General features: G+C 47.2%; 1 protein-coding gene across 1 annotated transcript in view; it reads left to right on the top strand.

Annotated features, from left to right (window-relative positions):
• NXN (nucleoredoxin) overlaps nt 1-14,001 on the top strand; it is a 114,983-nt gene extending 100,982 nt beyond the window's left edge. The window contains exons 7-8 of the mRNA XM_070735420.1: nt 674-798; nt 13,739-14,001. Of these exons, the coding sequence (XP_070591521.1) occupies nt 674-798; nt 13,739-13,921 (308 nt within the window). The 3' untranslated portion in view covers nt 13,922-14,001. The remainder of the gene's footprint in view (nt 1-673; nt 799-13,738) is intronic.
• The last annotated feature ends 1,694 nt before the right edge of the window (nt 14,002-15,695 follow it).

Below are 15,695 nucleotides of genomic sequence, written 5' to 3'. Positions count from 1 at the left end.
CTCTGTCTCTCTCTCCCTCCTCTCCTTTCTCCCTCCCTCTTTCTGCTCTTGGTCTCTCTTGCTCGCTCGCTCTCTTCTTTCTCTCTCCTCTCTGTCTCTTTCAACTTCCTTTCTGTCTCTTTGTCTCTCTCTTTCTCCTCTCTGTCTCTCTCTCCCTATCTTCTCTCTGTCTTTCTTCACACTGTCTTTTTTTTCTCTTTCTGTCTCTGTCTCTCTCTCCCTCCTCTCCTTTCTCCCTCCCTCTTTCTGCTCTTGGTCTCTCTTGCTCGCTTGCTCTCTTCTTTCTGTCTCCTCTCTGTCTCTTTCAACTTCCTCTCTGTCTCTTTGTCTCTCTCTTTCTCCTCTCTGTCTCTCTCTCCCTATCTTCTCTCTGTCTTTCTTGGTACTCTTTCCGTCTCTCTTTTTTCTCTCTTCTCTTTCTGTCTCTCTTTTTCTTTCTCTCTCCCTCCTCTCCTTTCTCTCTTTCTGCTCTTGGTCTCTCTCACTCTCTTTCCCTCTCTTCTTTCTTCTCTCTCCTCTCTCTGTCTCTTTCAACTTTCTCTCTCTCTCTCTGTCTGTCTTTCTTTTTCTTCTCTGCCTTCTCTCTCTCCCTCTCTCTTTTTCCCTTCCTCCTTTTTTCTGTCTCTAATCCCCCCTGGGAACGTGATCTTCATTCTCCCTTCTTGTGTTTCAGATTCCGACGACGATGGAGAATCCGAAGCGGCCAAGCAGCTGATCCAGCCGATTGCCGAGAAGATCATCGCCCAATACAAAGCCAAAGATGAAGAGACCCCGCTGCTGTTTTTCGTAGCCGGAGAGGTAGGGGGCAGAAGGGAGTGGGAAGGGGAAAACTAGCCGACATTCGTGGTTTATGGGCAGCTGTGCCTCAGTCAGGCGACTAGATCCATCCGCCTGCCTTAGCCCCGTTTTCACAACCTGGGAAGCCTCAGCGACAGCCTCGTTGCCTTTAGTCCTCAACTTACGACCGCAATATCGAGCCCAAAATTTTTGGTTACTAAATGAAACATTTGTTCAGTTTGGCCCCATTTGATGACTTAAGAACGCCTCTACTTAAGAACTTTTCTAGATAAGAAGCAGGTGTTCAAGATTTTTTTGCCTCTTCTTAAGAAACATTTTCTACTTAAGAACCCGAGCCCGGAAAAATTTCCCAGGGAATTTGAGAGCAGCACGAAGGCCCGGCCAGTTTCCTGCCATTCCCCCTGGGTTTCTCTCTCTGGCGCAGTGGATGGGAGGAAACCTTGTGTCGGGTGTATGGGAGGTGCATGCTCCTCCCCGCCGCCTCAGAGTCCCTCTTTTTTTTTTAAGTCTTACAGTTTTGGATTTTTTAAATTTCCCCTCCCCTCCCCTTCTTCCTTCGGCAGCGACTGCCCCCCTCCTCTTCTCCCTCCTCCTCCCACCCAAATTCCGAGCTTTTATTTCTTTCCTAATGGGCTTGCACACATTATTTGCTTTTACACTGATTCCTATGGGAAAAATTGCTTCTTCTTACAAACTTTTCTACTTAAGAACCTGGTCACGGAATGAATTAAGTTCTTAAATAGAGGTACCACTGTATATATTAATATATACAGTGGTCAAAACATTTAAATATGTTAAAGGGTTAAATAAGGTCCAGGAGGGAAGTGTTTTTAATAGGAAAGTGAACACAAGAACAAGGGGACACAATCTGAAGTTAGTTGGGGGAAAGATCAAAAGCAACATGAGAAAATATTATTTTACTGACAGAGTAGTAGATGCTTGGAACAAATTTCCAGCAGACGTGGTTGGTAAATCCACAGTGACTGAATTTAAACATGCCTGGGATAAACACAGATCCGTCCTAAGATAAAATACAGGAAATAGCGGAAGGGTAGACTAGATGGACCAGGAGGTCTTTTTCTGCCATCAGTCTTCTATGTTTCTATGAATGAGGAAGGAAGGAAGGAAGGAAAATAAAGAAGGAAGAAAGGAATGAGGAAGGGAGACAGGGAGGAAGGAAGGAAAGAAAAAGAGGAAAGGAAGAAAAGGAAGGAAGGAAGAATCCACAGGAACTGAATTGAAACATGCCTGGGATAAACATAGATCCATCCTAAGATAAAATACAGGAAATAGTATAAGGGCAGACTAGATGGACCAGGAGGTCTTTTTCTGCCATCAGTCTTCTATGTTTCTATGACTAGTAGATGCTTGGAACAAACTTCCAGCAGACGTGGTTGGTAAATCCACAGTCACTGAATGTAAACATGCCTGGGATAAACATACTGTATATCCATCCTAAGATAAAATACAGGAAATAGTATAAGGGCAGACTAGATGGACCAGGAGGTCTTTTTCTGCCGTCAGACTTCTATGTTTCTATGTTTCTATTTGCTCAGTTTGGCGCCATTTGTTGACTTCACATAGTTGAGTTACACCCAGTAGTGGGTTGCTTCCGGAACGGTAAAGGACGCCACACCGGTAGTAAAAGTTGAGCTGGGCGCTCAGCTTTGCTTCTCCTGCGGGTGCGCATGTGTGTGTCCCAACTTGTTTTGCTTTTGCGCATGCAAGGGGTTGTGCGGGGATGTGAGATTTTGCCGATTGTTTGCTTCTGCGCATACATGGAAGCAAAAAAAAACACCACCAAATACTCGTGCATGAGTGCGTCCCCTCCCAAGATTTTGCTTCCTGCATATGTGCAAAAGCAAAACCATGCTGGGACACATGTGCGCACCCCCACAGTAGAGGCAAAGCTGTACATGTTACTCCAACACTCCGCAGTCTGCATTGGTGGCCGATCAGTTTCGGGTCACAATTCAAAGTGTTGGTTATGACCTATAAAGCCCTTCATGGCACCAGACCAGAATATCTCCGAGACCGCCTCCTGCCGCACGAATCCCACTGACCAGTTAGGTCCCACAGAGTTGGCCTTCTCCGGGTCCCGTCGACAAAACAATGTCGTTTGGCGGGGCCCAGGGTAAGAGCCTTCTCTGTGGCGGCCCCGGCCCTCTGGAACCAGCTCCCCCCGGAGATTAGGATTGCACCCACCCTCCTTGTCTTTCGTAAGCTCCTTAAAACCCACCTCTGCCGTCAGGCATGGGGGAATTGAAACATCTCCCCCTTGCCCATGTTGTTTTGGTGTGTGATTGATTGTGTGCTTGTTTTTTAGATATGTATTGGGGTTGCTTTTATGGATTTTTTAACCTAAAACTGTAATTTAGATTGCTAAATATTAGATTTGTTACTATGTACTGTTTTTGCCATTGTTGTGAGCCGCCCCGAGTCTGCGGAGAGGGGCGGCATATAAATCCAATAAATCTAGTTAGTTTAGTTTAGTTTAGTTTAGTTTTATTGGATTTGTATGCCGCCCCTCTCCGCAGACTCGGGGCGGCTAACAACAGTGGTAAAAATAACATACGACAATCCAATACCAAAACAGCTAAAAACCCTTATTTTAAAACCAATCATACATACAAACATACCATACATAAATTGTAGAAGCCTAGGGGGAAAGAGTATCTCAGTTCCCCCATGCCTGACGACAGAGGTGGGTTTTAAGGAGCTTACGAAAGGCAAGGAGGGTGGGGGCCATTCTAATCTCTGGGGGGAGTTGGTTCCAGAGGGCCGGAGCTGCCACAGAGAAGGCTCTTCCCCTGGGTCCCGCCAAATCTAATCTAATCTACACGCAGCACATGGGTAGGGGCGGGAATGGGAACCCGTCCCTGGTTACATGGTTGTTAAGTGAATCCGACTTCTCCGTTGACTTTGGTTTATCAGGCAGTCGCAAACAGCGATGGTGAGACTTTGCGATGCTCCAACCGTCATAAGTACATGCCAGTTGCCAAGCCTCCGAATTTCGACCACCGCGGCTGTAGGGATGCCGCAACAGCCATAGGTGTAGGAAAACGGCCATAAGTTACTTTTCTTCAGGGCCGTTGTAACTTCAAACAGCCACTAAGCGAACTGCTGTAAGATTTCAGATTCAAGAACTCAACCCTGATAAGACGGAGTGGCTGTGGGTTCTGCCTCCCAAGGACAATTCCATCTGTCCGTCCATTACCCTGGAGGGGGAATCATTAACCCCCTCAGAGAGGGTCCGCAACTTGGGCGTCCTTTTCGATCCACAGCTCACATCAGCTGTGGCGAGGGGGGCGTTTGCCCAGGTTCGCCTGGTGCACCAGTTGCAGCCCTATCTGGACCGGGAGTCACTGCTCACGGTCACTCATGCCCTCATCACCTCGAGGCTCGACTACTGTAATGCTCTCTACATGGGGCTACCTTTGAAAAGTGTTCGGAAACTTCAGATCGTGCAGAATGCAGCTGCAAGAGCAGTCATGGGCTTCCCTAAATATGCCCATGTTACTCCAACACTATGCAGTCTGCATTGGTTGCCGATCAGTTTCCGGTCACAATTCAAAGTGTTAGTTATGACCTATAAAGCCCTTCATGGCACCGGACCAGATTATCTCAGGGACCGCCTTCTGCTGCACGAATCCCAGCGACCAGTTAGGTCTCACAGAGTGGGTCTTCTCTGGGTCCCGTCAACTAAACAATGTCGTTTGGCGGGAGAAGAGTCTTCTCTGTGGCGGCCCCGACCCTTTGGAACCAACTCCCCCCATATATCAGAGTTGCCCCCACCCTCCTTGCCTTTCGTAAGCTCCTTAAAACCCACCTCTGTCGTCAGGCATGGGGGAATTGAGACTTTCCCTCCCCCTAGGCATATAAAAGTTATGCATGGTATGTTAGTATGTATGATTGGTTTCTAAATTGGGGTTTTAAATTAACTTAAATATTAGATTTGTTTACATTGTATTATTATTGCTGTTAGCCGGCCCGAGTCTGCGGAGAGGAGCGGCATACAAATCTGATTAATAAATAAAATAATAATAATAATAATTTCCTGCAGAGCGAAATATAGTGATCCCTCGTCACTTCGCGGTTCACCTTTCACGGACTCGGTGCATGACGTGTTTTTATAAAATATTAATGGAAAAAATGTATCGCGGATTTTTGCTACTTTGCGGGGTTTCTGCGGAACCCACCTGAGACGCCTACATGAGATTGTAAACAACACACGATTGGTTGATTGATGGAGAAGTGACCAATCAGAGAGTGCTGCATTGTGTCCCAGAGCCTGATTGGCTCAGTACAATAGCGTGTTGTTTACTTTTCATCTATGCGCAGCTTCCCCATCTCTGAGTCTGCTCCGACACTCGGCGATTTAACGTGGAGCATCGTTTCCTTGCATAGTTTTAGGAATTCCCACAGAGTGGATCTTCTCCGGGTCCCATCAACTAAGCAATGTCGCCTGGCGGAACCCATGGGAAGAGCCTTCTCTGTGGCGGCCCCGGCCCTCTGGAACCAACTCCCCCCAGAGATTAGAACTGCCCCCACCCTCCTTGCCTTTCGTAAACAACTTAAAACCCACCTGTGCCGCCAGGCATGGGGGAACTGAGATCCTCTTTCCCCCTAGGCCTTTACAATTCTATGCATGGTATGTTTGGTTTTTATATTAATAGATTTTTAATCATCAATACCAAATTACTATTGTACACTGTTTTATTGTCGCTGTTAGCCGCCCCGAGTCTCTGGAGAGGGGCGGCATACAAATTCAATCAATAAATAAATAAACAAATAAATAAATAAATAAATAAATAAATAATTCATTTTACAGTAAGTGTAAAGGTACAATACATGCACAGAACAATTTATTTATTTATTAGATTTGTATGCTGCCCCTCTCCGAAGACTCGGGGCGGCTAACAACAATAAAAAAGACAATGTAAACAAATCTAATATTAAAAATAATCTTTAAAAACCCCAATTTAAAGAACCAATCATACATACAAGCATACCATGTATAAATTCTATAAGCCATGGGGGGAAGGGAAAGTCTCAATTTCCCCATGCCTGACGACAAAGGTGGGTTTTAAGGAGCTTGTGAAAGGCAAGGAGGGTGGGGGCAACTCTGATATCTGGGGGGAGTTGGTTCCAGAGAGTCGGGGCCGGCACAGAGAAGGCTCTTCCCCTGGGTCCCGCCAGACGACATTGTTTAGTCGACGGGACCCAGAGAAGGCCCACTCTGTGGGACCTAACTGGTCGCTGGGATTCGTGCGGCAGAAGGCGGTCCCGGAGATATTCTGGTCCGGTGCCCTGAAGGGCTTTGAATTGTGACCAGAAACCGATCGGCAACCAATGCAGACTGCGGAGTGTTGGAGTAACATGGACATATTTAGGAAAGCCCATGATTGCTCTCGCAGCTGCATTGTGGGAATGGTTATTAAGGGAATGGGAAAGGTTTAAGTGTGGGGGAGCCTTAAAATAGTGTATAAGTACTGAAATAAATATAGCATCCCTACTTCGTGGATTTTCGTATTTCGCGGTTGGTCCTGGAACGTAACACCCGCGATAAGCGAGGGAACACTGTAATCTACATTTTGCTGTCAATATTAATGGTCCCCCCCCCCCCCCTTTTCTCCGTTCTGTTGCTTCCACCCTGTAGTTAAGCAAGGGCACCTTAGCCCATCAGGACTTCCCCCCCCTCCCTGGGACCACCAACCCCATCGCCCACCCCCACCCCACCCTCCAAAATCACAGCAGACCCTCCCACCCAATCTGCCTTCTCCGGAGAGCCCTGAATGCGCCCGTTGTCGGCCCGACGAACCCTTAAAACAAAAGACCCCTCTGCGCCCCCTTTCCGCCCCCTCCCCACAGACCCCTCCCCGCAGACCCCTGCCCACGCCCCTATCCCTCCTCCGACCCCACTCCGTGGCACCGCACAACAACTTCATTCATTCACCGTGACATCTGCTCGCCGGCTCGGCTGACAGCTCGTTGAATGACCCATTCATCGGACGCCACGCTTCGTCCTTCGCACCGGCCCCGGGGCAGGGTGGGTGGGGGTCACGGGGAAGAGGCCACCTTTGGGGATAGATGGGTGGGGGGAGAGACTGGCTTTTCTACTCTCTCTCTCACCGCCCCCCATTCTGTTTGGTTAATATTTGCAGCGACACAGCAAAACAAGGCAGGCGAAAAAATTGGTATGGAGCCGGTTTTCGGAGCAGGGAAAACCCACCTGTTTGCTTGGAAAACCATCAACACAAACACACACACATGGTCAAAGCAACACAATGACCCTACGACCATGTGGGGCATGGAAATCCCTGGGGGGGGGGCTGGATTTACACCAAATTCCAGGTTTTTATTCCTCCTCGCCGAAGGAGAGTAGAATCGCAGCGAAGACGCCACATGCTCATAGGGTCATTGTGTTGCTTTGACCATGTGTGTGTGTGTGTGTTGATTTCTGGATTTTTGTCGCCACTTCAGCCACAATTGTCTTTTTGAGTCTCCGGACCGCTGGGATCTCGGGTGCATTGTGGGGAAGGGCGGGCGGAATAGGGAGAACAACAATAACAGCAGCAATTTCAGACAGACACACACACACGTACACACCTCTTCGACAATAGCCCTGCCCTCTCGTGGTCTTCGGCATTCGGGAGTTACACAACCGCCATTTTGCAGAGGGGGGAGGAAAGAAGGTGGACGCAGGGAAGCGGGTGTGTGGGCCGCGGTGGGACCGGGAGGAACCACAGCAAAGCGGCGAGAGATAATAAATTCAGCCATAAATTCTATCTAGAGCCTTCTTCTTTTTTCCAGTCTGGAAAAAAAGCCACAGAATAAAGCCAGTGAAAAATGAAGTCAGTGTCGGAGCAAGATTTATTTTTCCGGATTTAAAAAATAATTCTGGGCTTGTCATTTTTTCCGCTTTAAAAAAAAAAGCTGATTGGGGAGAGCAGTGCCACCAGAAGGCAAATTATTGAAGGCCACAGATGCTGTTAAGAATAGAACAGAGCAGAATAGAACAGAATAGAATAGAATAGAATTTTATTGGCCAAGTGTGATTGGACACACAAGGAATTTGTCTTGGTGAATATGCTCTCAGCGTACATAAAATAAAATATACATTTGTCAAGAATCATGTGGTACGACACTTGATGATATGTTAAATATGTTAAAGGGTTAAATAAGTTTCAGGAGGGAAGTGTTTTTAATAGGAAAGTGAACACAAGAACAAGGGGACACAATCTTGAGGTGAGTTGGGGGAAAGATCAAAAGCAACATGAGAAAATATTATTTGACTGAAAGAGTAGTAGATCTTTGAAACAAACTTCCAGCAGACGTGGTTGGTAAATCCGCAGTCACTGAATTTAAACATGCCTGGGATAAACATATATCCATTGTAAGATAAAACACAGGAAATAGTATAAGGGCAGACTAGATGGACCATGAGGTCTTTTTCTGCTGTCAGTCTTCTATGTTTCTATGATTGTCATAGGGGTCAAATAAGCAATGAAGAAACAATCAATATTAATAAAAATCTTAGGATACAAGCAACAAGTGACAGTCATACAGTCCTAAGCGGGAGGAAAAAGATGATAGGAATGATGAGAATAACTGGTAGAAATAGAAGTGCAGATTTAGTTAAAAAAAGTAAAAAAGAGAAACCGTAGGTCCAAGTTCTTTTAAAATTTGCTGGCATCCCAAAGATGGAAAATGTTAAAGACAAAGAAATGCGTCTGAAGGAGCTTTTCCTAAATTTTGCCACTTATAGGGCATGGCGAAAATGCAATGCAGTGCAATAGAATAGAATAGAATAGAATTCTTTATTTGGTCAAGTGTGATTGGACAAACAAGGAATTTGTCTTTGGAATAACAAAAGGTATTACAGGGACATTAGCAGAGTCGAGGACCAATAAAAGGCTCTCTTCCTTGGTGGATAACAACCTGACAAAGAGAAAATATTGTGACCAATCTTAAAGGAAGCAGGAAAGCATGAAGGTGGAGACACGTATCTCACAAGGGTGTTGTATATTGTGGGAAGGGGATTGCATAGCATAAATGGCAGATTCTGGGACAGTGTATCTCAATCTTGGCCAGTTTATGTTTGGTTATGTTTGTGTTTATTTAGATTTGTATGCTGCCCCTCTCCACAGACTTGGGGCGGCTCACAACAAAGTGAAAAAAAAACAAAAAAAAAACAGTTTACAACAAATCTAAATTTCTACTAAAAACATTTAAAAGACCCCATTTTCTAAACACACATACATACACACATACCATTCATAAATTGTATATGCCCGGGGGAGATGTCTCAGTTCCCCCATGCCTGACGACACAGGTGGGTCTTAAGGAGCTTATGAAAGGCAAGGAGAGTAGGGGCAGTTCTAATCTCCGGGGGGAGTTGGTTCCAGAGGGCCGGGGGCCACCACAGAGAAGGCTCTTCCCCTGGGGCCCGCCAACCGACATTGTTTAGTTGACGGGATCCGGAGAAGGCCCACTCTGTGGGACCTAATCGGTCGCTGGGATTCGTGCGGCAGCAGGCGGTCTTGGAGATATTATGGTCCAGTGCCATGAAGGGCTTTAAAGGTCATAACCAACACTTTGAATTGTGACCAGAAATTGATCGGCAGCCAATGCAGACTGCGGAGTGTTGGTGAAACATGGGCATACCTAGGTAGGCCCATGACTGCTCTCGCAGCTGCATTCTGCATGATCTGAAGTTTCCGAACACTTTTCAAAGGTAGCCCCATGTAGAGAGCATTACAGTAGTCGAATCTCGAGGTGATGAGGGCATGAGTGACTGTGAGCAATGAGTCCCGGTCCAGATAGGGCCGCAACTGGTGCACCAGGCGAACCTGGGCAAACGCCCCCCTCGCCACAGCTGAAAGATGGTTCTCTAATGTGAGCTGTGGATCGAGGAGGACGCCCAAGTTGCGGACCCTCTCCGAGGGGGTCAATAGTTCCCCCCCCCCCAGGGTAATGGAAGGACAGATGGGATTGTCCTTGGGAGGCAAAACCCACAGCCACTCCGTCTTATCCGGGTTGAGTTTGAGTCTGTTGACACTCGTCCAGACCCCAACAGCCTCCAGACACCGGCACATCACTTCCACTGCTTCGTTGACTGGACATGGGGTGGAGATGTAAAGCTGGGTATCATCAGCGTACTGATGATACCTCACCCCATGTCCTTGGATGATCTCGCCCAGCGGTTTCATGTAGATGTTAAATAGCAAGGGGGAGAGGACCGACCCCTGAGGCACCCCACAAGGGAGAGACCTCGGAGTCGACCTCTGACCCCCCACTAACACCGACTGCGACCGACCGGAGAGGTAGGAGGAGAACCACTGAAGAACAGTGCCTCCCAACCCCAACCCCTCCAGCCGGCGCAGAAGGATACCATGGTCGATGGTATCGAAAGCCGCTGAGAGGTCAAGAAGCACCAGGACAGAGGACAAGCCCCTTTCCCGGGCCCGCCAGAGATCATCCATCAACGCGACCAAAGCAGTTTCCGTGCTGTAACCGGGCCTGAAACCCGACTGCTGGGGACCTAGATAAGGATTACAACAGGATTACTTCAGCTTCAACCGCAACAACACAAGAGCACGCAACAGATTCAAACTTAATACGAACCGCTCCAAACTTTAAAAATATGACTTTAGCAATCGAGTTGTCGAAGTGTGGGACTCATTACTGGACTCAATAGTGTCAACCCCTAACCCCCTACATTTCGTCCCCTGTCCAATTGTCTTTCCTTTCTCTCACATATCATATCTATGTTCTTCCTTTCATATATCTTCTCCTCTAAGTTCACTTTTACCCTTATATATATTACTATATGTCTATTTTTCTTCCTATGTATTTGTGTATTGGACGAATGAATGAATGAATGAATGAATGAATGAAATAAAACTCCCATAATACCCCAGCCAGCATGCTTTAAGAGGGGAGGACTTCCTCTCCCAGAATTCCCCAGCCAGGATGCTTTAAAATGGATGGACTTCAACTCCCAGAATTCCCCAATTAGCATGCTCTTAAATTTGCCATGCTTGTCAAACACTGCTCTAAGGAGAATTTTGCCATTTTGGCTCAGTCACTGTACAGCTAAATTTACTTCCGGAATTTATAATTTGTGGGATAAAATTGAAAGGATTGGAAGGTGCTGTTAAAGAAGCCAACATTTAGAAGTGGTGTGTGTGTGTGTTTGTAGATTTAATCGTACAATCTCCAAAAATGTACAAGAAGAGGATTAAAGCAAAGAATTTCAGCTTCAAATAAATCCGATATTGAGAAATTTTTATTTATTTTTTATTTATTTATTCATTTGTCCAATACACAAATACATAGGAAGAAAAATAGACATGTGATAATATAAAAGAGGGTGAAAGTGAACTTAGAGGAGAGGATATATGAAAGGAAGAGAATATATATGATAAGTGAGAGAAAGGACAGACAATTGGACAGGGGACGAAAGGCACACCAGTGCACTTATGTAGGCCCCTTACTGGCCTCTTAGGAACCTGGAGAGGTCAATCGTGGAGAGTCTAAGGGAGAAGTGTTGGGGGTTAGAATTAAGGAAGCCTACAATATGGTTAGGAGAGTCTGCCTCGTGGGTGGAGGTGATGGGCTTTGAGACCACAAGGAGATTTCAGCTTTAGGAAATGTCTTGGCCTGCTTCGAAGGGGAAGGGCGTCTTCAACCCATCGTCCCCTGCCTGTGTGGAAACTCTGCTTGTTTAAATCAGCATTGCAACCTTGTCTGAAGAGGGTGCCGTCCACCAAAATGTAAAGGGAACAGTGAACAAATAAAATTGTGCAATTAAATTGCAAGGGTGTAAACAAAGAGGGTTAGGGGACTGCAGGCTAAAACATAGGAAGAACGGTTGCAGGAACTGGGCATGGCTAGTTTGATGAAAAGAAGGACCAGGGGAGACATGATAGCAGTCTTCCGATATCTCAGGGGTTGCCATAAAGAAGAGGGAGTCAAGCTATTCTCCAAAGCACCTGAGGGCAGAACAAGAAGCAATGGGTGGAAACTAAACAAAGAGAGAAGCAACTTAGAACTAAGGAGGAATTTCTTGGCAGTTAGAACAATTGATAAGTGGAACTACTTGCCTTCAGAAGTTGTGAATGCTCCAACACTGGAAGTTTTTAAGAAGAGGTTGGATAGCCATCTGTCTGTAGGGTTTCCTGCCTAAGCAGGGGGTTGGACTAGAAGACCTCCGAGGTCCCTTCCAACTCTGCTATTCTATATCAATCTGGGTGTCGAATCTACATGCAAATCTAAATGCACATCCACGTCACTCCAACTCCCATGGTTCTCTGCTTCACCAACAGCACAAGAAAAATTCAGCCAGTGCATAAATTATAGGCAGTCCTCAACTTACAACATTTCATTTAGTGACCAAAGTTTCAACACTGGAAAACACTGTGACTAAAAAAAAGTCACTTCACAAAATCGAGAGGCTTGGCAACTATGTGTGTGTGTATGTGTGATATAGATATTAGAACATATAAATTGTATATTGTTTTTATTGTTGTACGTTGCCTTGAGTCAATTTGGAGAAACATAGAAACGTATAAGATTGACAGTCCATCTAGTCTGCCCTTATACTATTTCCTGTATTTTATTTTAGGATGGATTATGTTTATCCCAGGCATGTTTAAATTCAGTTACTGTGGATTCTTCCTTCCTTTCTTCCTTCTTTCCTTCCTTCCTTCCTTCCTTCCTTCCTTCCTTCCTTCCTTCCTTCCTCCTTTCCTTTCTTCCTTCCTTCCGTCTCTTTCTTTCCTTCCTTCCTTCCTCATTCATAGAAACATAGAAGATTGACGGTCCATCTAGCCTGCCCTTCTACTATTTCCTGTATTTTATCTTGTTGTTGTTGATCTATGTTTATCCCAGGCATGTTTAAATTCAATGACTCTGGATTTACCAACCACGTCTGCTGGAAGTTTGTCCCAAGCATCTACGACTCTTATAAATCTAAGAAATTAGCACACCCACATACACCCCTTTTGGCACGCAAACAAAAAAAGGTTTGCTGTCCCTTACTTAGAGCAATACAGTGGTCCCCCGATTATTGCGAGGGTTCCGTTCCAGGACCCCTCGCAATGATCGGTTTTTCGCGAAGTAGCGCTGCGGAAGTAAAAACACCATCTGCGCATGCGCAGATGGTGTTTTTACTTCCGCCGCAGCAGCGAGGAGCCGAAGATTGGGGTTTCCCCGCCGCCCACGCAAACTCCTCGCGGCTGCCGCGCCCGCCGCTTGTCTTGTCCGCCCGCCGCTTGTCCACCGCCTGCCTGCCCGCGCGCCCGCCACTCGCCCGCCCTTCGCCCGCCCACGCCGTTCGCTCGCGCCGCTTCCCAGCTGAGTCCTGAAGCCAGAAGGCAAAGGCGAACTTCCGCGTTTGGCTTCGGGACTCAGCTGGGAAGCGGCGCTGGGGTTTCCCCACCGCCCACGCAAACTCCTCGCTGCCGCTCGCCCGCCCTTCGCCCGCCCACACCGTTCGCTCGCGCCGCTTCCCAGCTGAGTCCTGAAGCGAACTTCCGCGTTTGGCTTCAGGACTCAGCTGGGAAGCGGCGCTGGGGTTTCCCTGCCGCCCACGCAAACTCCTCGCTGATGCCCGCCGCTCGCCCTCCCGCCAGCAAGAGGGGGAAGACCCAGGGAAGCCGCCCAGCAGCTGATCTGCCCGGCGCCATCTACGCATGCATGGCCATAGAAAAAAGGGCGCGCATGCGCAGATGGTGTTTTTACTTCCGGGTTGAAAAATCGCCATATAGCCGTTTCGCAATGATCGGGATCGCAATACCCGGGGGATCGCTGTATATCGGAACCGCATTTTTTGATGTTCAAGCTTGGCATTCATGGCCTGAAACCAATTTTAATTAAGTTAATTCTCTTCTCTTTTTTTCTCATTTTTTTCCCCCTTACCTGTCCCCTCATCCAGGATGACATGACCGACTCCCTTCGGGATTACACCAACCTGCCCGAAGCCGCCCCTCTCCTCACCATCCTCGACATGTCAGCCCGTGCTAAATACGTCATGGATGTCGAAGAGATCACGCCACCGATCGTGGAAACTTTCGTGAATGACTTTCTGGCTGACAAACTGAAGCCTGAGCCGATCTAAAAAAGCCGCAGCTGGGGCAGGGAGCGGGAGGGGGGGGTCTTTTCTCGCCCCCCTCCCCATCTTTTAGACGCTATTTAAAAAATGGCCAGATCGGTCCACCACACACACACAATCACACACACACCCCTTCGGTGCAGGCCGGCCGTCATTTCCTCGTGGTGCCTTGTTTTTAACCCCAGAATTATGTCTCTTGTCAAAACGCTTTCCAGGTGCTTTTTGCAAGCAACGGGGTTGGGTGGGTGGGGGTCTCCGGGGAGGGGGAAGATTTGGCTTTGGGGGGGAGGGAAGTGGGGTACCCAGAGGCCATCTAGACAGGGCAAGCAGGAGACCTCTTTTAAAAACTCCCGAGTTGCAGGTGGTTTTCATAACTGAGATGGACTTTTTAGAAGTTACACTCCGAGTCCAGAGTAAATTTGGTATATCTACCCCTCTTCCACTCCGCAGACACCTGCCCGTCAAGAGTGAGGAAATGAATCTCTTTTAATTTCCTCCACCAATTCAATTCAGTACAATTCAATTTATTAGATTTGTATGCCGCCCCTCTCCGAAGCATAGAAAGGCTGAAAAACTGGGGGAAGTGAGTTCGACCCATCAAAATGATGGCTTAAAGATGGCTAAAGCTGAGGATACTAAGACGTTAGCCCTATATCCACATTGCTGTGTTTCTCAACCGTAGAGGCTTGAAGTCCGCACATCATAAAGGATGCTGGCTGGGGAATTCTGGGAATTGAAGTTTATTCTTCCCAAAGCAAGCTGCTTGGGGAATTCTGGGAGTGGAAGTCCACCCATTTTAAAATATGCTGGCTGGGGAATTCTGGGAAGTCCTCTCCTCTTAAAGCATTTGAAAAGTGTTCGGAAACTTCAGATCGTGCAGAATGCAGCTGTGAGAGCAATCATGGGCTTCCCCAAATATGCCCATGTCACACCAACACTCCACAGTCTGCATTGGTTGCCGATCAGTTTCCGGTCACAATTCAAAGTGTTGGTTATGACTTATAAAGCCCTTCATGGCATTGGACCAGAATATTTCCGGGACCGCCTTCTGCTGCACGAATCCCAGTGACCGGTTAGGTCCCACAGAGTGGGCCGCCACAGAGAAGGCTCTTCTTCTGGGGCCCACCAAACGACATTGTTTGGTCGACGGGACCCAGAGAAGGCCAACTCTGTGGGACCTTATCGGCCGCTGGGATTCGTGCGGTAGAAGGCGGTTCCAGAGGTATTCTGGTCCAATGCCATGAAGGGCTTTAAAGGTCCTGCCCCCAGTTACGAATGCATCAAAACCACCATTTGAACAAAAACTTAGCTTAATCAATGAACCACTGCTAATAACTGGCTTAGCTGTGGCAACATACACACAAATTAAAAACAATTCTTTCTTGCGGAAAGTCATCTGCTAATTAATCTTCATTAGCAGCTGGTGTAAGTTCAGACAGTCTTAACTCAAAGCAAGCTATTAGTTCTTGGTATCTCATGTACGGTCCAAGGGTTTGGCAAAATGCTCAGGAGTCCTCCTTGATATGAAATATGGAGCAGAGAAGCAGGGATTCACAAAACAATTCATGACAGATACAGGAGTCTAAGCTGTTGTTTATTGCAGCCTTTCAGCTGCCTCTACTGTTCCTAAGTAGACTAGGGGAATGGCCAATTAGCCTCCAGTCTTACTCCCGAGGAGACCTCCTCTAGAGTAACCGCTCCTGCCTTTTAGCAGCTCTACATGCTTGTGCATTAAGAAAAGGAGAAGCCACTTCTTCCTCATTGCTGCTATTAGGTGCTG

The sequence above is a fragment of the Erythrolamprus reginae genome, chromosome 1 (genome assembly GCF_031021105.1).
Source record: "Erythrolamprus reginae isolate rEryReg1 chromosome 1, rEryReg1.hap1, whole genome shotgun sequence".
Lineage (NCBI taxonomy): Eukaryota > Metazoa > Chordata > Lepidosauria > Squamata > Dipsadidae > Erythrolamprus > Erythrolamprus reginae.
This window is presented reverse-complemented; position numbering and strand designations above follow the sequence as displayed.